General features: G+C 42.3%; 1 protein-coding gene across 1 annotated transcript; it reads left to right on the top strand.

The window, feature by feature from the left end:
- The first annotated feature begins 478 nt into the window (after positions 1 to 478).
- ZNF365 (zinc finger protein 365) lies at positions 479 to 23,137 on the top strand. The gene is made up of 4 exons (XM_052641347.1): positions 479 to 1,221; positions 15,861 to 16,041; positions 22,132 to 22,169; positions 22,882 to 23,137. Exons 1-4 carry the CDS (start codon positions 479 to 481, stop codon positions 23,135 to 23,137), a joined length of 1,218 nt encoding a protein of 405 aa, XP_052497307.1.
- The last annotated feature ends 771 nt before the right edge of the window (positions 23,138 to 23,908 follow it).

The following is a 23,908-nucleotide window of genomic DNA, read 5'->3' as shown; positions in this document are numbered from 1 at the left end:
AAATAGTGTGTGTTTTTGCAGTGACTGTACTAAATTCAGGAGGGCAGGAAAGTTGAATTCCGTGTGGGAATCTGACACTGTCCATTTGGCCTTGGAGTAATTGCTTTTACCTCCTTTCTCCAATTTCCTCATCTGTGAAAAGGGAATGATACCCATCTTTTTTTATCTTAAGTAGGGGTTGGCAAACTTTTTCTGTAAAGACCAAGTAGTCAGTATTTTGAATTAGCCTGCTGTAGGGCCCCTGTCTCAACTACTCACCTCCATCCTTTAGTGCAAAGCAGCAGTAGACAGTATGGAAATGTTGTTGGATTTGGCCCATGGATTGTAGGCTTTAATTTTAATTAGTTATTATATGTAAAAGTAATTTGGAATTTCAAAGCCTCTGTCCCCATGGAGATCAGCTCATTTCAGTAGTATTTTTTTAGACAGACATGCAAACTGCCTGTTTTCTTCTCCCCTGCCTAGGACTTTTAGAGTAATGCAACAGAAAGCCTTCGAGGAAAGCAGATACCCCTGGCAGGAGTCCTTCGAGAATGTCGCTGTGTGCCTGCCCTTCCGTTGCCCGCGGTGTGGGGACCATACCAGATTTAGAAGCCTGTCCTCCTTGAGGGCCCATCTGGAATTTAGTCACAGCTACCAGGAGAGAAGCCTCTTGACAAAATGCAGCCTCTTTCCATCCCTCAAAGACACAGGCCTGGTCACTTCCTCCGAACCCCCGAAACAGGGAAGACTGCAGAGCTGTGGCAACATAGTAAAGCAGAAACCGAGCTATGTGAACTTGTATAGTATTTCGCACGAACACTCCAAGGACAGGAAGCCATTCGAGATGGTGGCAGAGAGGCCTGTGTCCTACGTGCAGACCTACGCTACAGTAGACCTGCGTGCAGACTCGCCAGAGGCACCAAGGGCCAGCCCAGGCCTTCCTGCCCCAGACACCAAAGCAGCTTTCGAGGCACATGTCAGAGAAAAGTTCAGTCGGATGGTCGAGGCTGTGGACAGGACCATAGAGAAGAGGATTGATAAACTCACCAAAGAGCTGGCCCAGAAAACTGCTGAACTGTTGGAAGTTCGGGCGGCATTTGTGCAACTGACGCAGAAGAAGCAGGAAGTTCAGAGACGAGAGCGGGCGCTGAACAGACAGGTGGATGTGGCCGTGGAGATGATCGCAGCCCTGAGGCAACGCCTGACGGAATCCGAAGAGGAGCTTCTCAGGAAAGAAGAGTAAGTGGCGTTGAAAATGGATGCTAAACCCCTTGCTTTAGACACTTCCCACCCACTCCCAAGTTACACTCCAGTGTGAAGCATGGCTTGGTTTTAATTGCTTGCAGATACCTTGCTGCAGTCTCCCATTGATACAGTTGAATGTAGGAGACCCAAGACTTTTAGTACCGTTTACCGTCTCTGCTATGGTCTCCAGCTCAGCAACCTGAAAGTCGAAATATTGCATTCCTTCTCACCTTAGAAACTGTAGACACTACAAATGTCTACTACAAGTGTCCTCTGTCCATGGTGGGATCCATTCCTGGTGTGTGTGTGTGAGGGGAGTAGGGAGTGGGGGGATAGGGGTGGTAAGTTGAATGGGAAGGCAGAAAGGGAGTGCTGGGCACCCTTTCTGTCTTATTGACAGCTCTGTATAATAAAATCAAGAACATGAGATGTTGTCTTATTCAAATATAAAAATATGGTCTAAATATAAATAATTTTTGCTTCTTAGCCATTTCGTATTACTTGTCCGTATTAATTAAATATTTGTAACTGAGAATCTATTAATAATAATTTTTATTTAAAAGAAGCAGACATTAGGAAACCCAGAGGAAGCATCTGAGATTGCCATACTTTTATGATTTAAGTTTGAGAATTTTCTTTGTGAAAAATACTAGACTAAGTCATGCTTGCTTGCAGAGTTGACACTGGTTTTTACAAATTACAGGTGATTGGAGAAGCTGTTCGTTTAAAAATTGTCACACTTGGTAAAGCATTTCCTTATCAATAAGTATATGGATTCATCTCAAACTAGAAAAGTATATGTAACAATGCAGTGTTATATCCCAAATGCAGAATGTTGGATTTAATTTTAAATGGAGGCTCAGAATTCATAGAACCAAAGGAAGTAAAAATTGATCAACTGAAACAGCCTAAAAGGAAGATTTTCAAATAATTTGAGGTATGCTATACAGATTGACTTAATTTCATGCTTTCTTTGTCCTCTGGCACTCTTCTGTCTGGTGTTGTCTCTTAAAATGTGGTAATTAAAGCTTCCTCCACTTGGTAAGAGGCTGAGAAACCCTATGTATTAAAGAGATCACCACTTGCTATTACTAAATGCTTATTGCCTGCCTGGAGAAAAAGCCTGCACTGCTCAGCTAGATACTTTTTTAAAATTACGTAGTGAGGACAGATTTGAATCAGCCACTGATTTACTTTACTCCTATGGAAATGATCTGCTTTGAAAAATGTTTCACTCTTGGCTCTTGGTATTTCCTGGTGGGAAGTTAGTGCCTTGACTTGCTATAGCACCAAGGGTGACTAACACTGCACCACGGAAGAAATGGCAGATGGCATTGCTTTATGTGCAGAGAGGAGCGTGGAGTTAAATTTGTGATATTTCTGTTTGACGGAAGAGCAGTCAGTTTAAAAGGCAACCAAATTAATTGTGTGCATTTGTTTATTTATTTGTAGTATTTTATTTATTAAGTACACAAGTAATAATGGAGATGGGCTTTGGGGTGGTGGTTGCCTGGAGCATGGGAAAACAATACGATGGTAGGGAGGAGCATATGGTTAGATCTAGGTTATTGTCGGAGAAGGCAATGGCACCCCACTCCAGTACTCCTGCCTGAAAAATCCCATGGACGGAGGAGCCTGGAAGGCTGCAGTCCATGGGGTTGCTGAGGGTCGAACACGATTGAGCGACTTCACTTTCGCTTTTCACTTTCATGCATTGGAGAAGGAAATGGCACCCCACTCCAGTGTTCTTGCCTGGAGAATCCCAGGGACGGGGGAGCCTGGTGGGCTGCCGTCTGTGGGGTCGCACAGAGTCGGACACGACTGAAGTGACTTAGCAGCAGCAGGTTATTGTCAAGGATCTAACTTTCATTTTGTGTTCGAGGGTGCTTTATTATTAAAAAAATAACTGGTCAAATAGCTTAAATAAAAGCAGGCCACGCATAAATCAGCAGTGATAATATGGTATATAAGGTTAATCCAATGCTGTTACCAGAGGACCAATTAGAAAACTAAATATATTTGTAAAAATAAGATTTAACAGGGTGAAATTGTATGTGTTAAAGTCCTCCCTCGTCTTCAAGTATCCGCCCCCCCATTCTCTGGAGACAGCCACTGTTTAGGTCAGTGGATATCCTTCTGGACCTTTCCTATGTGCCTACAGTCAAAGGTACTTTATATGCACTTACAGAGTTACTGTGTTTTCCCCAGTGGAATCATGACACATACTGTTCTGATCCGTTTGCTACTGAGGAGAACGTGGGTTTTGTTCCATTTTCCTGGTATTAAAAAGTAATGTCTCAGTTAATGTCCTTGTACATATATCTTTGTTCACATTTTGGGGTGTATACCTAAGGATAAATTATGAGTTGAGTTTTAATATGACATTTTTGGACTACCAGGGGAAAAAGAGCAGGGACAAAAACAGAACAAAAACCACTTTAAGTGAAAATTTAGTGAAACTGCCTTAAACTTTTAAACATGAGATGAACAAAGTCTTCATTTTGTTAAGCATTCGTTTGGCCTGTCTCATTAATTTCTGTATTCATGCCTCAAATAATCACTCTTTCTGTACATAAAATAGGACTGAAAGAGTGTTCTTTCCAGGAAGGACAGTGGAGCTCTTGGTCTGAGAAAGCAACTGTAGCCAGCAGCCTCAGTGGCGACAGCTAGCCCCAGCCCCACCCCAGGGTGGGGAGCAGGGCAAGCCAGCTGTCCATGTGTCATGCCAGGGTGATTGACCAGATCAGCCTGGCTCAGCCACGCTCCTTCCCCCCTCACCACTCCCTCACAGTGCTGTGCCTTCCACCAAAGGAAAGAGGTGGCCTTTCAGATACGGAAGGCCCTGCTTGCCCAACAAACATATCGGGAGCTGTGCTCTCCTGTTTGTTGTTGATATTGTTTATTCACTAAGTCTCCAGCTCTTGCAACCTCATGGACTGTAGCCTGCCAGGCTCCTCTGTCCATAGGATTTCCCAGCTCAGAATACTGGAGTAGGTTGCCATGTCCTCCTTCCGGGGATCTTCCCAACCCAGGGATCGAACCCAGGTCTCCTCAGCTTTCAAGGCTCATTTGTGAGAAAAAGGAGGTTGTTACAGTCCCATTTGAAATTGACTTAACTCCAGGGACCCTTTAAGACACAGGTAGTAGATTTGGTTTAAAAAAATAAGCAGACTTCTAGTATTTTGAGATTCACATGAGGTTCTCTTGATTATGGATTTCCCCCTCAACTTTAAAATCCTTTTTAGGACTTACCTGGTCATCCAGTGGTTAAAACACCGGACTTCTACTACACAGGGCACAATTCCATCTCTGGTCTCTTTTTGGGAACTAAGATCTCACAAGCTGCACAGCATGGCCGAAGTAAAAAAAAAAAAAAAAAGAAAATCCTTTTTTTCATACTGAAATAAAAGACTTAAGGGCTGATTCTGCCTTGAGGCCATCTATAGGTGGAACCAACTTGGGTATAGAAGTCATCTCTATACTGTGTAACAGAGATTGTTTGAATTGGCAGTTTTGTACTTTCGTGCGAGTCTCATTGTACCTGCACAGAGAGGTATCTCTGTTTCTGGAATGCACATCCAAGAAAGAAACTGCCCATTGTTTTCAGCCTGTGCAATTTTAAAAGTCTTATGCAAACAGGTACTGTATTTACTTGTCCCAGAATATTTAGAGCTTGTAGGTAGCACTGTCCATGATCCGGTAAATCGACCCTGGCCAACCTTGCAATAGGGTATCCCTTAATTAGAAAGATAGACATGGATTGGATTGTAGCTGACTCCTGGCTGATTTGGTTACCTGGGGTTCAGAGAACATCAATGTAATGTTGGAAAGCCCTGACCGAGCACCTGTGCTGTGCCCTGCGCTGTGCTAGGGGTGTGTGTTGGTGGGGGGGGAGGGGGCGCATAACATTCCTTTTCCCTAAGAAGCTTCCACACTACATAGGAAGAATAAATCATATCCATGTTCAAACTCAGTGCTTAAATACAAGCCATGGTTTCAAGTTGATGAACATCAGAGAAAGGGTTTTTCCCTTGTGTTGAGGCCACACTGAAGAGTGAGGAGGAAGGGTGGGGTTTGCATTGGTAGTTGGAGGACGGTGGCACTGAAGGGCATCAGAGAGGTGACTGTTAGAGGTGGACCCCGAGGGGACTGTGTACTTTTCGTTCTGGAAAGAAACCACGTTCATTTAACACATGTCAGAAATAAAGCCTGAGACAGTAGAATGACGGGCAAAAATTTAGTAGCAAACCTGAAATGGGAACCCAAATTTCTTGTCTCTTTGCTGAGTGCCTTTTCCATTAATTTACTGTGCCTCAGCCAGACTGAAAGTGGGTTATTTGCCCAGAGCATCAAGACTTAGGTAATACCAAATCTGGCCTATTTTGGAATGGGCTTACTTCTCTGCTGTGTCGAGAGGCCTGGCATGGTGACATCACTTAGCGTCAGAAGTGTTGGGAAATGGGGAATGGCAGCATCATCAGGATAGTTATGATATGAAGCTTCTGGAACACCAGCTCAGGACTTCTAGCTTCCAACGAGGGCTGTGAACTTGGCCCTCTAGGTGTCCATGCCCAGTCAGGGTGGAGTATGTGCCTCTGCCAGCCTTGGACGGCAGTGAGGGGGACTCTGTAGTTCCATGTCGTTTCCATACTGCTCCCTTGCAAGCTGCCGTAGATATGACCTTTCCCTTCTTCCTTCATCATTTGTCCTGTTCCCAGGCTGGTGTCAGCCAGAAGACAACTCTTTATTGAGTGCCTACTGAGTGCCAGGTACTGTTCTGGGTTCTGGTCATGCAGTGATAACCAAAGGAGTCCAGTTCCTGCTTCTATGACAGGAGTAGATGAGCAGGTCAGTCAGATATTAAACATCATGAGGGGTGTGTTAAAAGAGACATCCAGGGGTGGCTCGAGCTAGGACTGTCCACTTAGGTTTCTACCCAGAGCCTGCTGTAGAACGCTGCCCTTTGAAAGACAAGTTTGACTTGGTAACTTGCTTTGCACAACTGAACCCTCTTTCCCATCTTTGATCAACTACAGCAGTGAGTGGGCAATTTGGTCTCCAGACTGACCCATAGCTAGGAAGCAGGCTTAGAAAAATCACATTAGATGTAGACTGCAGTGCAACAGGGAGGTGTCTGCTCCATGTTTTAACGCATTTATGTGAATGGAGTCCTCTCTGTGCAGGCTGTGCTCTGTGCAGACTTACAGACGAAGGTGGGAAACAACAGGATGTCAGACATGCCCTCTTAGATCGCTGATAAAATTTGGAGACCCCTGCCCAAATTTTCAAATTTTGTAAAAGAGATCCCACCTCTATTTCTGTAGTAGGTACCTTTGTTGTAGGTCACTTACTTGTTCTATGCCCCAATACTTGTCTGGAAAAAGAGACAAAGAAACCTCAGAATCTTTTAGTCGGTTAAAGATTTTTGACTAAAGATGGAATTATTAATAACACATTTCATGCATTCAGCAGAAATTTGTGGAGCCCCTGATGTGTCTCTCTCTCACGTCTGTCCTTCCTTCCCCTACCTCCCTCTCTGTCTGGACTGAGGGGCTTAGGATGTGGTTTTGATCTATTTAGAGCAAATAAGAATAATTTGATTTCTTCTTAAAGTTATTTTTTTTTAAGTCCTTAATTAGAATTGTATTCTTTTTGGTGTGTTCCAGGAGGTCATAAAAGAAAGATGAGGCAAAGGGCTGACCCGAGTGGAAATGTGATGTGGCTCCTGAGTGTAGCAGGTGTGGATTCCACCTTGTGGGCCCCTCCAGGGACACAGGAGCTGACCCCGAGCTCTGAGTGAGCAGCCAGGCTTCCAGCACTTGGAGGCAGTTGGCTCTAGTTTTAGGATTTGCTTCATGGGTGACACTACAGTCTGTCTGAGGTGCTCTGTGATCAATAGCTAGGCTATTTTTAACCAGGGGTATTTTTACCGTTTCGTATACCTCTGAAGAGGTTCATAAATCAGTAATGCAAAATGAAATTTAAATAAGTGGGTAGAGCTTTGCCCTTGGGATGGAAGCTGTTAAAGTGTTGTTTAAGAATAGAAAAGAGGCATTGATTTTAGATCCCACCTGTATTTCTGTAGCAGGTACCTTTGTTGTAGGTCACTTACTCGTTTTATGCCCCAATACTTGCCTGGCACAAGACACAAAGAAACCTCAGAATCTTATAGTCGGTTAAAGATTTTTGACTAAAGATAGAGTTACTAATAACACATTTCACGCACTCAGCAGACGTTTGTGGAGCGGCTGATGTGTTCTGGCCTCACGTGAGGTGCTGTGGGAGTTGCAGAGAAGGAGCAGGCCAGGACCCCAAAGTCCCTGGTTTTGTGGTTGATGGCATCGATGGCACAGCTTAGTCCCTGGAGTGTGCCTACCAGGCTCTGCGGGAGAACACAGCAGATCATCTAGGCGTGGGCCTGCTGGGAGCCTGAGGCTAGAAGGATCGCTAAGAGGGGGCTTGGGAAGGGACCCTGGTGGAGGGAACAGCGGGTGCAGAAGGAAGCATCCGGCTTGGAGGCTGAGGGGCATGAACTAATGCTGGAGCGGAGAGGCGGTGATGTGCCTTGATGAGGCCCGAGGTGAACTGAAGGCTTACAGGATGGCCGTGAAAGCTGGAAATGGTTTGTTGACAGTAGATTACAATGCGTGATATGATCAGTGTGCCGCCCCTCATTGACAATGTACAGTTCACAGCCAGTGTAAAATGGCAGTGAACACCATGGAGCGTGAACATGCATTTCCCTCTGTCTCTACACCGGCTTCTAGAGTGTCTTGTTCACATGACAGTGTATCTTTGATTTTTCTGAAATTAACCCATCTTTAACCTACTTCTGAAGAAGTAACTGAAGGGATTCAACCTGCAATAAAATGAAGTATTACCTGCTATCCTGCAAATGAATGAGTGCATGAGTGAACAAATATTTCTTTCTAAATAAAATTTTGTACTGAAGGGGCTTTTTTCCTTCATGCCTCCTTCTAGACTTTGTTTCTGAACACCTGTGCATCTCAGGATACCGATAGATTTCTAGGTCTGCAAATCATTCAGCATGATAATGAGCTTCAGGCCTCTTTCTTATACTATATACTGGTATCTTTTCCCTTTAGTATCAGATATTGCTTAGAATAAAAGCATTCTCCACTGAAGCTTAAAACCTTGATTTCAATCATATTAAACCTTAAAAAAATAAATAATAAGTTAAAAATAAAAATAGGGCTGGAAGCAGCCTGCTGCTGCTGCTAAGTCACTTCAGTCGTGTCCGACCCTGTGTGACCTCACAGACAGCAGCCCACCAGGCTCCCCTGTCCCTGGGATTCTCCAGGCAAGAACACTGGAGTGGGTTGCCATTTCCTTCTCCAATGCATGAAAGTGAAAAGTGAAAGTGAAGTTGCTCAGTTGTGTCTGACTCTTAGCAACCCCATGGACTAGAGCCCACCAGGCTTCTCCGTCCATGGGATTTTCCAGGCAGGAGTACTGGAGTGGGGTGCCATTGCCTTCTCCAGGAAGCAGCCTAGAATCAGTTAATTTTCCCAGAGCTGGTCTGCACCCACACCTGGGTTGAATTTCAAGTTTGCCCTTATCTTCTTATCTGGCCTTCCAGCTTTGCACTGTATTCTGAGTCAGTGTTGAGAACTTAAAACCACAGGTCTTTTACTCTGCTTCCTGATAGCATCATGTTGTTACTCTTTTTCTTAGTCACATTCAGCTTCCTAACTACATGTTCGTTTCTTTTAATGTCTGCTTCCCCACTATATGGGGAGTCTGCCTTACCACAGCTGGATCCAGCCTACCACCTGCTTTTGTGGAGCCCCTGTGCTAAGAATAGTTTTTTTTTATTTTGAATGCTTGAAAAAAAATTCAAAAGGCAAATAATAATTCATGACATTTGAAAATTATATGAAATTCAAAATTCAGTGTCCATAAATGAAGTTGTATTGTTACACAGCCTCTGTGGCTCTTTTGCGCTAGGCAGACTTGAATACTTGCAACAGAGACCGTATGAATTGCAGAGGTTAAAATATTTACTTCCTTTACAGAAAAAGTTGGCTGATCCCTGGATTAGACAGTAAGCTTCATGAGGACAGCCACTGGTTCATAAATGCCGTTGCACTAAGCCCAATACCTGGTAGCATTCAGTAAATGTTTGCTGAGTTACTGAAGAGTGGAGTAAATAAATTTAGGGATAATGGCTGCATTGTACCAGGGTTCTAGCCTGTGTTGTCCACCCTCATCTGAGTTCTGAGATTTAGGATCACTGTGTATACGGTAGGGCTTCCCAGCTGGCGCTAATAGTAAAGAACCCACCTGCCAATGCAGGAGACGTAAGAGATGCAGGTTCAATCCCTGGATTGGGAAGGTCTGCTGGAGAAGGAAATGGCAACCCACTCCAGTACTCTTGCCTGGAGAATTCCAGTGGACATAAGAGCCTGGTGGGCTACAGTCCACAGGATCGCAAAGAGTCAGACACCAGTGAAGTGACTTAGCACGCGCTGTACATGGTATTACCAAATTCAGGCTTAAATTGAAGAAAGTAGGGAAAACCAGTAGACCATTCACGTATGACCTAAATCAAATCCCTAACAATTATACAGTGGAAGTGAGAAATAGATTTAAGGGACTAGATCTGATAGACAGAGTGCCTGATGAACTATGGACGCAGGTTTGTGACACTGTACAGGAGACAGGGATCAAGACCATCCCCAAGAAAAAGAAATGCAAAAAGGCAAAATGGTTGTCTGAGGAGGCCTTACAAATAGCTGTGAAAAGAAGAGAAACCAAAAGCAAAGGAGAAAAAGAAAAATATACCCATCTGAATGCAGAGTTCCAAAGAACAGCAAGGAGAGATAAGAAAGCCTTCCTCGGTGATCAGTGCAAAGAAATAGAAGAAAATGATAGAATGGGAAAGACATAAATCTCTTCAAGAAAATTAGAGACACCAAGGGAACATTTCATGCAAAGATGGGTCAATAAAGGACAGAAACGGTATGGACCCAACAGAAGCAGAGGATATTAAGAAGAGGTGGCAAGAGTACACAGAAGAACTGTACAAAAAAGATCTTCATGACCCAGATAATCACGATCATGTGATCACTCACCTAGAGCCAGATATCCTTTAATGTGAAGTCAAGTGGGCCTTACGAAGCATCACTACGAACAAAGCTAGTGGAGGTGATGAAATTCCAGTTGAGCTATTTCAGATCCTGAAAGATGCTGTGAAAGTGTTGCACTCAATATGCCAGCAAATTTGGAAAACTCAGCAGTGGCCACAGGACTGGAAAAGGTCAGTTTTCATTCCAATCCCAAAGAAACGCAATGCCAAAGAATGCTCAAACTACCACACAATTGCACTCATCTCATACGCTAGTAAAATAATGTTCAAAATTCTCCAAGCCAGGCTTCAGCAATACGTGAACTGTGAACTTCCAGATGTTCAAGCTGGTTTTAGAAAAGGCAGAGGAACCAGAGATCATATTGCCAACATCCACTGGATCATCGAAAAAGCAAGAGAGTTCCAGAAAAACATCTATTTCTGCTTTATTGACTATGCCAAAGCCTTTGACTGTGTGGATCACAATAAACTGTGGAAAATTCTGAATACCAGACCACCTGACCTGCCTCTTGAGAAACCTATATGCAGGTCAGGAAGCAACAGTTAGAACTGGACATAGATCAATAGACTGGTTCCAAATAGGAAAAGGAGTACATCAAAGCTGTATATTGTCACCCTGCTTATTTAATGTATATGCAGTGTACATCATGAGAAACACTGGGCTGGATGAAGCACAAGCTGGAATCAAGATTGCTGGGAGAAATATCAATAACCTCAGCTATGCAGATGACACTGCCCTTATGGCAGAAAGTGAAGAACTAAAGAGCCTCTTGATGATAGTGAAAGAGGAGAGTGAAAAAGTTGGCTTAAAGCTCAATATTCAGAAAACAAAAATCATGGCATCTGGTCCCATCATTTCATGGCAAATAGATGGAGAAACAGTGGAAACAGTGTCAGACTTTATTTTGGTGGGCTCCAAAATCACTGCAGACGGTGACTGCAGTCATGAAATAAAAAGACGCTTACTCCTTGGAAGAAAAGTTATGACCAACCTGGACAGCATATTAAAAAGCAGACACATTACTTTGCCAAGAAAGATCCATCTAGTCAAAGCAATGGTTTTTCCAGTAGTCATGTATGGATGTGAGAGTTGGACTGTAAAGAAAGCTGAGCGCCAAAGAATTGATGCTTTTGAACTGTGGTGTTGGAGAAGACTCTTGAGAGTCCCTTGGACTGCAAGGAGATCCAACCAGTTAATCCTAAAGGAAATCAATCCTGAATATTCATTGGAAGGACTGAGTTGAAGCTGAAACTCCAATACTTTGGCCACGTGATGCAAAGAGCTGACTCTTTTGAAAAGACCCTGATGCTGGGAAAGATTGAAGGCAAGAGGAGAAGGGGATGGCAGAGGATGAGATGGTTGAATGGTATCACTGACTCAATGGACGGGAGTTTGAGTAAACTCCGGGAGATGGTGATGGACGGGGAGGCCTGGCGTGCTGCAGTCCATGGGGTCGCATAGAGTCAGATACGGCTGAGCGACTGAACTGAACTGAACTGTACACGGTATGGCAGCAGTTCTCAAACTCTTTGGCTTCACTTCCCCATACGCTCTTAAAAAATCTGAGGACCCCAAGAAACTTTGCTCTGTGTTGGTTTATTCTATCAAGGGTTACTATATTAAAAATTAAAATTTAGAAAAGTAAAAAGGACAGTTATTAATTCATATAAAAATAACAATATTAAATCCATTACTTGTTTAACACAATGAAAATATTTCAAAAAACATGAAGTTTCCCAAAAACAATTTAGTGAAAAGAATGGTTTTGTTTTTGTAATTTTGAAAATACTTTTTATGTCTGGCTTAACAGGAGGCAGCTGAACTTCGTTAGTTCTGCCTTTAATCTGTTGCAAATTTGTTGTTTTGGTTGAAGTAGATGAAGGAAATCTAGTCTCACACAGATAGGTAGTAGGAAAGTGGAGAGGTACCTTAATAGTCTTTTGAGAGAATGGTGGCTATTCTGCTTTGATACTGTGCCAAAGCTTGACAATTGGTAGTTTCTCAAAGGTTAATTGCAGTGTGGAATCTGAAACCACACCACACCAGTGAACAAACATTTCCTCCCCTCCGTTGAAATCCATTGGTCTGTCTCACCCTCGGAGTGGACATTTTACTGTTAGGAGTATAATTATTTTTAAAAGTACAAATGCAAAGTAGTTAAAGCTCTTTCTTTTTCATTCAGGAAGTTCACAAGATTCCTTGGGGAAATAAGAGGTGTTTCTGGATATTGTTAATCCAGACTGAACAGGATGTGAAAAAGGGGATGTGCAATTGTGCACACATATTATTCCACAGTTAATCACCAGCTTTTATTCCTGTTTTTATCTAATACAGATACCCAAACACAGTCTCAGTATGATGAACTTCTCCAGCCCTTTTCTCGTGTAACTTCTCTTTTAAAATTAAATCATCGTTTTTTGTTTTTTTTTTTCTTAGTTGATGTGAAACATCTATAAACTGAAATTAGGTTAGTATTGATGCCAGGTTGTTTGGAAAAAAGGGTATTAACTTGTTAGCTTTAGGGCACAAGATAATTGGATGAGGGAGGTTAGAAAAAGATGCTTCTTTTTTACAACATGACATAACACTACACAATCAACTAGTGGCATTAATGTTTTAAAAAGTTTTATATGAAATAAAAAAGTTTTATATGGAACCAGTTATAAAACATCACATGATGTAAAAATACAGCCACAATCATAAGCTTCATTGCATTCAGATTTGTCTTCTTGCTTTTGAGATGTTGATCCTGTGGGATTAAGCTGTCAAACACTGATGTCTTACATTCTAAACTGTATAGCCTGAGAGCCCAAGAATAGTAAATATGCACAGAAAAAAAAAAGACTGGAAAAAGTACAACAGAATGTTGACAGTAGTGACTTCTGGGTTATGGGACTATGGGTTACATTTTGTTTCTTCTTTGTCCTTTTTAAACATTGGTTATGATAAATATTTATTGAGTATTATGTGTCGTGTATTGAATGATGGAGTTAAAACAAAAAGGTGACTGAGCTTCTGCTCAGTTGGGTCTTCCACAGATCACTTTTTATATTTCTTATAATAAATGTGAAATACTTCTGTAATGAGATACATATAGTAAATATTTAAACCAAAATAAGCTGAAAAAATACACTGGCTCTTTTTTCTACGTTTTTGGTTTTGGTGGGCAAGAGGGTTGTGGGTTTCTGGTGGTTTCTCCTTTAAGTACCAGTGTGGAGATGCTTCAAGAGTCAGTTATCCTGAATATCACTCTCTATCTAGAGGGCTCTTTATTACAGGCTTGATTCCACATAAATTGAAGCCTTGATTTTGGAAAGAGGAAGGAGTAGCCATTTCCTGGGCTTTGTTTTTGGTGGTGCTTTTGAGCCGTATGAGGATGTTCCATCCAAAGTTTCTCTACTCTAACTGAGGACCATCACAGGGCTGCATGTGACACCTGAATGGACCCTCCCTGTTTTGCTGCTGGTTAGGGTTTTGTGACTCACCTAGGAGGCAGAGCAAAGGCAAATGACAGCAGAACTTGACAATTGGCATCTCTCTGTGGCTTGAACAGCTTGGAAAGTGTACATCTTCTATTCAGGGCTCATAGGGAAACATCTGGAAATAAAATTGGAACTTAATTACAAAAGAGAACTTTCCAAAAGGACTCTTACTTCTTATATGTGAATACTTCTTAGCTACTGAAAGATAATGGAATTCTTATGGGCTCTGAGTTTACATTTGATCTGGATAGGAAACTAGAACAAGTTTGATGAGCAGTTTTTGGAGTGAATCATTGTTAGAACCAGTCTGTCTTCTGTTTGTATAAATATATAATTCTGAAAGTTTTGCAGAGATGCTTGACTCTGTAGGAACTGTCAGAAACTTTTCAGTACAGCAAAATATGATGTAATGTATTTGCGAGAGAAAAATCATTACTAATTGTAAAAGTGGCCTCCTGACTAGTTGTGCAGAATAAAGGAGTTGGAAGTCACCACCAATTATTTGGCAAAGACCTGTGAAACTATGACTTCCTGAGCTGAACATCCATGAAGTTTTACTCTCAAGAAATTATGGAGCTTAGCGGAAAATGAAAATCAAGTAGAGGCTGAGAAGATTCAGAGAAGGAATAGAATTTAATTGACTAGAACAAATGCCTGAGGTTAGATTTTAAAAAAATAGGATTTGTTAATCTAAAATGGAAAAGGTTTAGGGGACAATGATCAGATTCTTTAGAATCTTGGTTCTGCATGAGTAGAACATGGTCAGAAAAATGAGGGCCCACTCCTTGAAGGTTGAGAGTTCGAAGACACATAAATATTGTATCCAACAGGTAGTGAAATTATTGAATTCATTTGCTCCAGTGGGTGTGACAAAACATACAAAGAGGATGGCCAAAAAGATCTTCATGATTTCGTATTGGGTGAGGCAAATCAAATGAGAAATTGTGATACTATATACCTACTGGTAGTGCTGATTAGTGTGTGTGTGTATTTGTAGAGATGTTTGTGAGGACAATTACCAAATGTAAATAGTGATGGTCTTGGGATAATGGGATTTTAGGTGATATTTTCATTATATATTTAATGTATTTGAATTTTTAATAAACAACTTATTTAGTTGTAATTCAGGGAAGTATTATTTCCATACTTGCATTAGAAATAAGATATAAAATAGTAATATAGCTATTAAAATTTTTCTGGATTTGTGAATCACAATGAATTATGTAGATGAAGGTATTTTGCTCAACTTTTTAGGGAGAGGCAGCCTGCACATTGCTTCTCCTATGTCAGCTATAATAGCTTCCACAACATACCTTGGATCTACCTCAAGATGGCAGTTCTTGGACTGTTTCATTCTTAGCTCAAAATATACTATCGGACATATACTATTCTATGTGCTCTGGTGCTCAGTGTGGCATCTTGCTTCCATACTTCCCTACCTGTAGTCTTTTCTTCCCTAATAGCCAGACTTTTAAAATACAGGACAGAACTTTTCTCAGAAGCGGCCAGTGGTTTCCCATCTCATAATAAAATCTGGAGTCCTCATGCTGACCTGGGAGACCCTACCTGGTCCTGGCCTCAGCTGTCCCCCGCTTCCCTGCTCTGCTCTGTACCTGAGACCATTCTGCATCTTCCCAGCGAGGACCTGGCTTACTCTTCCCAGCTGTCTTCATGGCTGTGCTTGCTTCCTGGTGTCCATTCAAATGCTGCCCCATCCAAAAGGTGGATGTCTTTGCTGTCTACAGTATCACTTATTCCCTTCCTTCCTCGGTCACTCTCTGTCCCTTGCACCCAGTTTCCATTTCCTCCTTAGCACTCGTCACCTACTGACACATATGTTTATTTTATAGTGACTGTCTTCCACTAAAATGTAACCTCTCAATGCAATCACTAACATGGAATTTCATGTCTTTCACCATGGCTGTGGCCATATCATGTAGGGCAGTGCCTGACACAGAGTAGGCTCTCGGTAAATATTCATTGAATGAATGAATTCCTGTCTCAGTCCTCCATTTTGTGTTCTGACATTTTTGCCTTGCAGAGAGGTGGTTACGTTCAACCATTTCCTGGAAACAGCAGCTGAGAAGGAGGTTCAAGGAAAAGCTCGGCTCCAGGACTTCATAGAGAATCTGCTGCACCGGGTCGAGCTAGCGGAAAAGCAGCTGGAGTACTATCACAGCCAGCAGGGGGCCGGCCTCTGCGGGGACTCCCGTGAGCACGCGGTGAGTCCTGCAGGCCGGTGTGAGGGTTGTGATGCGTCAAGTGGGGTCAAAGGCAGAAGAAAAGCGTGCTGGGGGATGACTTGCAGGAATTTTCTAGGCATCATTTGAAAGCATTGCCCCAGCCACACCTGTGTTGCGGAAGTGATACAGGTGAGTCTAGGACACCTGGGAGTAAGTGAGACCCTGGATGCGCAGTCTCCAGGTCTTCACCTCCAGCTCCACATCAAGCTGAGGTGGTAGAAATACTTTTATGTTGCAGCTTAACAGTTTGAAGTATCCAAAGAAATCATTTGTCCCAATTATGTGTCAGGTGGATAGCAAGCTATTAATATTATCCTGTTTTTGAGCTCGTCAAGGAATCGTCTGAAAACCTTCATGCTTCATAGTTAGCGAAAGATTTAATCACTTTTTCCCCCCTTAATAGGAAGGAAAACACTTGTTGGAAGTCTCTGTAGGTGAAACATTCTTTAAGTAGATTTTCAAGAAGATTAAGCAAAATTCCCAAATGGTATTCTATAATAGGATTTTGCATACAATTTTACATATGGTAGCAGGGACTTAAGAAACCCCCAGAGCCCAAATGAGAACCCTGAGTATAGATGAAGGCCCACCTGTCATAAGTGGCTTGATCAAGGTTGCCTGGTCTCTTTGGAGGGTGGGTGGGAGGTGCGTGGTTTACAAATAAGCACACTTCAGATGAGGGATGTGGGTGGTCACATTCACCGTCTATACAGTTTACTTGATGGTATAAACAACAAAGCCAAAGAATGGATTTTTGAAAACCTAAAGTGGTTTATTTATAACATTTTCATTATCAATTGAATTTTATTTACGCTTACCATCTTCTCAGAAGATTTAAAAATGATTCTTTTACTAACCCCGAAATGAGGAAAAGAAAAATAGGAAACATTTATGCTAACCAAAAGATTAGTAAGGTTGCTGTTGGTTGATTGAAAAATTTAGGCTGAGCAGTTTGGAAGCCAAGATTTAACAGGAAACATGATTAAATAAACAAGGAGTGAAATGAAAGAAGGAAGACCATAGGGAGAGACACAGATAGCTGGAAAGTACAGAGACAAGGAGGAAGGGAAGAAATGAAGACTTACACAGCGCTTACTGTAGTAACATTCACTCAGCCTTACAGCTGTGCAGTTGTGCAAACAACTGTGCAAGCAGTCAAGAACAAAGTTGATTGAAAGGAAGTCAGTGTGTTATGCCTGTGAGCTTTCGGTAACTGTCATCAAAGCAGTTTTAGCTACCTGATGTATTTGTTATTTTCTGGGCGGGTGTCTGTGGTCTCCTGAGAAGGAAGCTTTATCCCCCTCCTTGGTTCCCTAGTCACCTCCTTGGGAAACTACGAGAGTCCAGTCATAGACAGAGGGACACTCTGAGCTCTTCCCTGCCTCCTCCTTCCACTTTGCCCTCTCTCAGGAGGGGGGTGTGGCATGAGATCATGGAGACCAGATGTGCGGTGAGCTCGCCTGGCTTCCAGATCATTCCCACCCTGCTTCTGACTGGGGGAGACAGTTGGTCTTCCTGGGCTCATCATTTTCCTATAAAATGAAGCAGTTGGACTAGACACGCTATAAGGGCCCTAAACGTCTCAGAGTCTCTGACCATCACCTGACTTTGGTGGTTAGGAGTTCTAAAATTAAAATGTAGCCATAATATTTTCAGTACTTAGGCTTATAAGTAATGCAGAGCTACGAAATGTATAAATTTTTATTGTACAAAATTAAGAATTCTTAAAGAAAGAGAAAATAATAGAAGGCAAGGAGAGAGAAAGGAAGCCCATTAGTTCTTGCCTTTATTTGTATCTCTGTGTTCACTTCCTCTGCTCACTTTACTTTTCCAGCTTGGAAGCTGAACACCTTTTAAAAGACATAGCCAGTCATTAGTTCTTACCTGCTGTATCATATAATCAAAAGTCAAACAGCATCCCAGCTCTTGTAGTCAGATGTATAGATATAAAATTATATGTGTGTGTAGGTACACATAATGTATATATGCACACATGTACACATAAATATATGTATACATGTACATGCAAATATGGTAGGACATGTAATAGTAAATTTTTATGTTTTTGTTCTTTACGTCCCAAACATGACACCATCTGCCTTTTTCAGATTTCATCCACATAGGAAAGAACTTAATTCAAATCAAATAAAATACAGTTGAGATTGAGTGGGAATTTAGAAATGAGAGCTGTGTGTAAGTAGGGCATGATCAGGCTGGAGCAAGGTAAGCTGACTCTTGGAGGGAGGACACATCACCCTGAGAGGTGTCAAGGATGAGATGCTTGATTTCTGAAAGAATGGGCAGATGTGGTTTTCCTTGTTTTCACATATAGTCCTCTCAGCTCTACTTTGGGCCATAATGTGCCATGTTATGAGACAGTCTACGAATCCTAAAATAATTTTTCCTTTTAACTTAGTCTATTTTACATAATAAAATACATTTACCATGTCTTTGATGTAATTTAACTACTCCATCTGGCCATGGAAGAACTTGGAAGCTTTTAGCAGGATAAGCTATGGGTCATATCTGTAGTAACCTGTTTGGTCCAGCTTAGAGAAGGTGCAGGCCTCTGGAGCCTCAACTCTGCCTGGGAGAGCTTCTTGCCTGGGTGCACCCCAGGACGGAGCAGAACTTTCAACTCCGGGCACTTAAACTCCCTCCTCCAGAACCATGGGGAATGCCATCCCCAGCCTGGCCGGCTCTCCCCATTTCCACCAAGGCTGCTCTGCAGAAACAACACGGCAAACATCTCCCTTCTTCCTTGCCTCCCTCCCTCCCTCTCTCCTCTTCCCTCTTTTTCTCGTTACCCCTCCAGAGAGTAATGACATCTTTAGATTGATGTGTACCTCGATTCTTTCTAGCTTTAAGATTCTTTTGTGCGCTAGAAAAATTTCCTTCCCCCTCGCAATTAGCACCTTTTCTGAAATAATGTTTCAGCATTAATCCCCTTGAGCATTTATGTTCTTTTTCACCTGGCTGATTTCTAAAAATGCAATGTGCTTACTCAGATAATTTGTCTGTATGCTCTGAAACATGCTGTCGAATTAGACACAAAGTGACCTAATATACCATCTGCCAGAATTACTCACAGACCTGCTCAAATAGAAGGTCATGAAATAGCTTGGATAATCTTATTTTAAGCATTGTATTTATTTCCTGCAGGTTGCTAAATTAGTGCTAGCAGTAATTCATTTACCATATTTATTGGGGACGCAGCACTTACTGGGTGCTGATGAAACTGCTGTGAACGAGATCGATGAGGTCCCTGGTCTCAGGGAGGAGGGACATTCAATAAGCAAACACATAAGGAAGATAATTCCGTATAGTGAATAACTACTATGAAGAAAAAAGTAAGATGACATGTTTGAGATGGTCACTTTAGCTTTAGCAAAAAGCTTTCGAGACAAGCCCCGCTGAGAAGGCAGCATTTGCACGGGGACCTGAATGGCAAAGAGGCAGTTCTGGAAAATTTGGAAGTGGAACATTCTAGGCAGAGAAATAGGAAGTGCAGCTGCCTCAGGAGGGAATAAGCTTGGCACATTTGAGTGGCAGGAGATAAGTTGGAAAGGCGGGAGGGGTCCAGATCAAGCAGGAGCTTCTTGGTCATGTAAGGAGTGTGGATCTGTTCCATCACACATAGGGAAAACCACTGGAAGGTCAATGGCACCCCACTCCAGTACTCTTGCCTGGAAAATCCCGTGGACAGAGGAGCCTGGTAGGCTGCAGTCCATGGGGTCGCTAAGAATTGGACACGACTGAGCAACTTCACTTTCACTTTTCACTTTTATGCATTGGAGAAGGAAATGGCAACCCACTCCAGTGTTCTTGCCTAGAGAATCCCAGGGACGGCAGAGCCTGGTGGGCTGCCATCTATGGGGTCGCACAGAGTCGGACACAACTAAAGCGACTTAGCAGCAGATCTATGTTTTAGCCGAATCACTCTACTTCTCTGGGGGAACTGATGGAGAGAAGCAAGAATAAGAGATGGGTTATGTTGTGGCCGGTGAGAGGGGACAGCAGCTCAGATAGAGCCAAAGTAGAAGTAAAAAGTATAGGGTATGTTCTTGGAGGAGAATTGACAGGACCAGTTGTCCTGGATGAAGGATTAGATTTCACTGGTGAGGGAAACTGAGGAGTCAACAACAAATTCATGGTTTTGGCCTAAAAAGTTGGGTATATACAGAGAGCAAAATTGGAGGAGGGCTAGGTTTCCAGTTTCCCAAAACCTGTTATAACCTGAGACACCGTGTTTGTGCTTTAGAAGTACTTAGATTGGCTCTCAGTACAAGGTTATTTATATTTTTTTCAACCAGAAATATTGATCAGGGCCTCTCTTGATACCCATCGTCACACCCTTCTCTCCCTAAATAAAAAGACAGAGTAGTTGGACCAGGAAAAAAATGGAGGTAGGTGGATTGACTGAGTGGGAAGAGCATTTCCATCTGCCTACAGCTGTGGATCCAGAAGGAACACTGGCCTCTTGTGTTCACAGGGAGGAGAGCAGAGGAAGTTCTTTGGTGCCTGTGATAACAGGCACCACCTCCACCCACAAACCTCATAATCCGTCAGATCGCTGTTGGCCTTTTCCCCAGTAAAGGAACATGTGTATGTGTGTACATGCGGGCGTGCACGCACGTGCGCGCATACACACACACACTTTTGAATAAAATTCCAAAGGGAATTATGTACCCATATGCAGCAAATCATCACATTATATGTTTATATACACACATAAAGTTGAAAACATTTTGTTATATCTCAATAATAATGACTTTTTTAAGTGGGAAAGTATTTAAAAGAAGAAAAACCCTGTACATTTTTACAGTTTATAGATACACTGAAATCCATTCAAGGAGCCCAGCTGATCGGAGCAGGGGGCATGGGCAGACTGGAGGAAAGAGAGTAGAAATGCTGATGTCTCCAGGGTTCCCAGAAGCTGCCAGTCAGGTGTTTGCTGGAGCCATCTGTTCCCCCTTCTTTGTATATTACAAGACCTCAGGACCCTCATGCAAGGAAGGTGCCTTTTTCTGTTTACATTTACTAATCCCATGCCAAACCCAGCCAGCGTGGACAGGGTTGGCAATAATGTAACATTCAATTGTGTCCCAAGGCAGAAGGCAGGAATTCCATCTCACCTTCTTGGGCACCAAGAAGTCTGTTTAAGAAACCTTTCTGATTTGCCGCTGTCTACGGCTTAAGCTGCATACAGAAAACTTGGAGGAAGATCCTGCTGTGTCAGGCTTGGTTTTTTGAGTGACTTGAGTATAGCGGGGGTGGATGTTGGCCATACTGGGCCAAGATGGCCCTTTCTCCACATTCTCTTTGTCACCCTCTTCTGTCAATCTGCCTGTTAATGTGACAGCGCTTCTTTTAGTTGAAGGCTGCATGCGGGAGGTTGGGAACTGAAGCTTGGGAATACACTGAAAATACACTTGCCTATAAAGTGTTCGGTGACATCTGGAACACAAAATGATAATTATCAATTTATTCTGCAAATGGTATTCTGAGCCCAGCCACAAAAGTGCATGCAGATATCTCATTGAGAGTGGAAAATTATCTCAATGATAGATGGCCCAGGACAGTTGTGGAGTTGGGTTTCCGTGTGCTCTCATTTTAGAAATGATGTATTTTAGGCAATAAATATTTTGTGCCAGTTTTCCCTTTAGTTGATACACTGTGACCAGTCATAGCTGTGTAAATTAGCTGCAAATACAGCCTGAATCAATCAAGAAATAATGGCACATCATTCCAGTTTTTAAAAACATGTTTCTTCAAATGTTGTTCTCTTGAGGGGCTGTTTAACTTTTTGAAATTTTTGAGATCTGCTGATACTGGCTTCTTGGAATTCTGAGAACAGGGAGCCACAGAGGCTTCCTGAGTAAGCAGAGCTGAGCACGAACTGTTCTTGTTCACTGCAGTGATGGATGGTGCCATGGGCTGTGCTCCTGATAATAGTCACTGGCTTCCTTAATGGGAATACAGTTTCTTAAAAACATAAGGAGGATTTTTATGAAACCAAACCCAACCTTTAAGTGAAAGTAATATTTTGTCTTATTTGTTTTCCTTCAGCTTACAGATATCTCCTCAAATAGGAAGCCCAAATGCCTGTATGTATATCTTTTTATACTTAGACCATTTGATCAATGCCTTCCTGTTGCACTTCTTATGGTATCTATAATACAAATGTATTTGAGAGTGTCAGGTGAAAATTTACCTGCTTTTTTGCCTTTCTAAAAATGTGGATGTGACTTTTATGCTAATGGTCTATGAGTATATGGCAGTATGGTAGTACTACAGGAGCCTTTTTAAAGTATTGTGTGATAGAACTTTCTCGTATTGTGCTATCGTGTAGTCATAGTGCTATTAATGTAGTTTGCACACTGATATATATATATATATATATTTTATACATAAATTTATACTGTGAATCATATACTTTATGATAGCTGTACTACAGATTTGTGTGAATCACCTAGAAGTCACTTAAATAGTCCAAAGTTATAGGGTCTGGTCTCATCTTCTCCGTAGACCACTGTGTGTTACCCTCAATAGTCATTTAGGTTTTCTGTGCCTCAGGTTCTATCACTGGTAAATAAGACTAGTAATATCTCCCTGGGAATTTAGTATCATGAGATCATTTTCATGAAGGCCATCGTGTCAATGTGGAAGGAAAAGAATCAGTATACAATATATTACTTGTTTTACTGGTAGCGTTATTGCCACCTTAGCACGTAGAAGTGATTGTGCCATGAGTAGTTTTTATTCTTTTAAGGACTTAAATCTTTCTGCTTATCTACCTCCTCCCACAACCATCTGTAGAAGCCGAGGGCACCTGCATTCTGTGTGTAACCACCCTGATCTCAAGACCCATTTCCATCCAAAGGGAAGGATGAAAAAAGCCAAGGATGACAGAGCCAGCATGCAGCCTGCTAAGGCCCTGCATGAGCAGTCCGAGTCGCCAAGGGAACTCTGCAGACCAGCAAAGAAAGGGGAGCCTCTGGGGTTTGGCCGGAAAGGCAACATCAGACCCAAAATGGCCAAGAAAAAGCCAACAGCCATTGTGAACATCATCTAAAAGGGTGGGTGGTTCTGGACCACATCACTGGGCTTTGGGAAATATGTCCTAGGGGGCATCAGTAGCGTCCTTTTGGACACACTGCCTCATAAAACATATTTCATGTCAATGTGGGCATTGACCTGGATTAACCAGAATTTAACAAATGGGAATCTTGGTGAACCAGGCTTTTTTACAAGTCCCTTTTGGAAGCAGGAGGCAGATTACAGAATTGTTTTTAAAATAATGAAATCAGTCTTATTCCAAAGTTTTAGTAAAATGAAGCTAGCTCCAGCTCTTAAAATAATTGGCCCAGTAAAGTTCTATGAAATAAAAATATTTTTGTTTTTAACCTCACTGTCAATTAATTTGGGAACCTCCAAAATAAAGCTTCTTGTTTCCCTGGAAATTCTGGTTAATCGAGATTCCAGTGTTTGGGTTGCTTCAAGAACTCATTCTGTTAGACTTCAGTTGTCATCTCGACAGTTTTCCAGTTTGTTCGATTCAGGTTTTTTGTTTCCCTGGATGTTCCTTATTTTGGTGCCTCTCTGCTTTCTTCCTTGGCTGAGTATTCTGCACTCTAAGACTGTGCTGTCAGCCTCTATCTTAATAGCTGCTTCTACTGCTGAGGTTGGGGAGGACAGTAAAGCCCTTATGCTCAGCACCTGTCAGCAGTTCAGGGTCAGAAAGGTTGGAAACCCGTGGACTACACATTTAGTGCATTGCGAGCCATCCAGGAGACCACAGATGTTACTCAGCTCTTTCCTAAGACCTGCTCCCCCGGGGTGGTGG

The sequence above is a fragment of the Budorcas taxicolor genome, chromosome 5 (assembly GCF_023091745.1).
Source record: "Budorcas taxicolor isolate Tak-1 chromosome 5, Takin1.1, whole genome shotgun sequence".
NCBI lineage: Eukaryota > Metazoa > Chordata > Mammalia > Artiodactyla > Bovidae > Budorcas > Budorcas taxicolor.
Note: the sequence above shows the minus strand (reverse complement) of the source record. Positions and strands in the feature narration are given on the sequence as shown.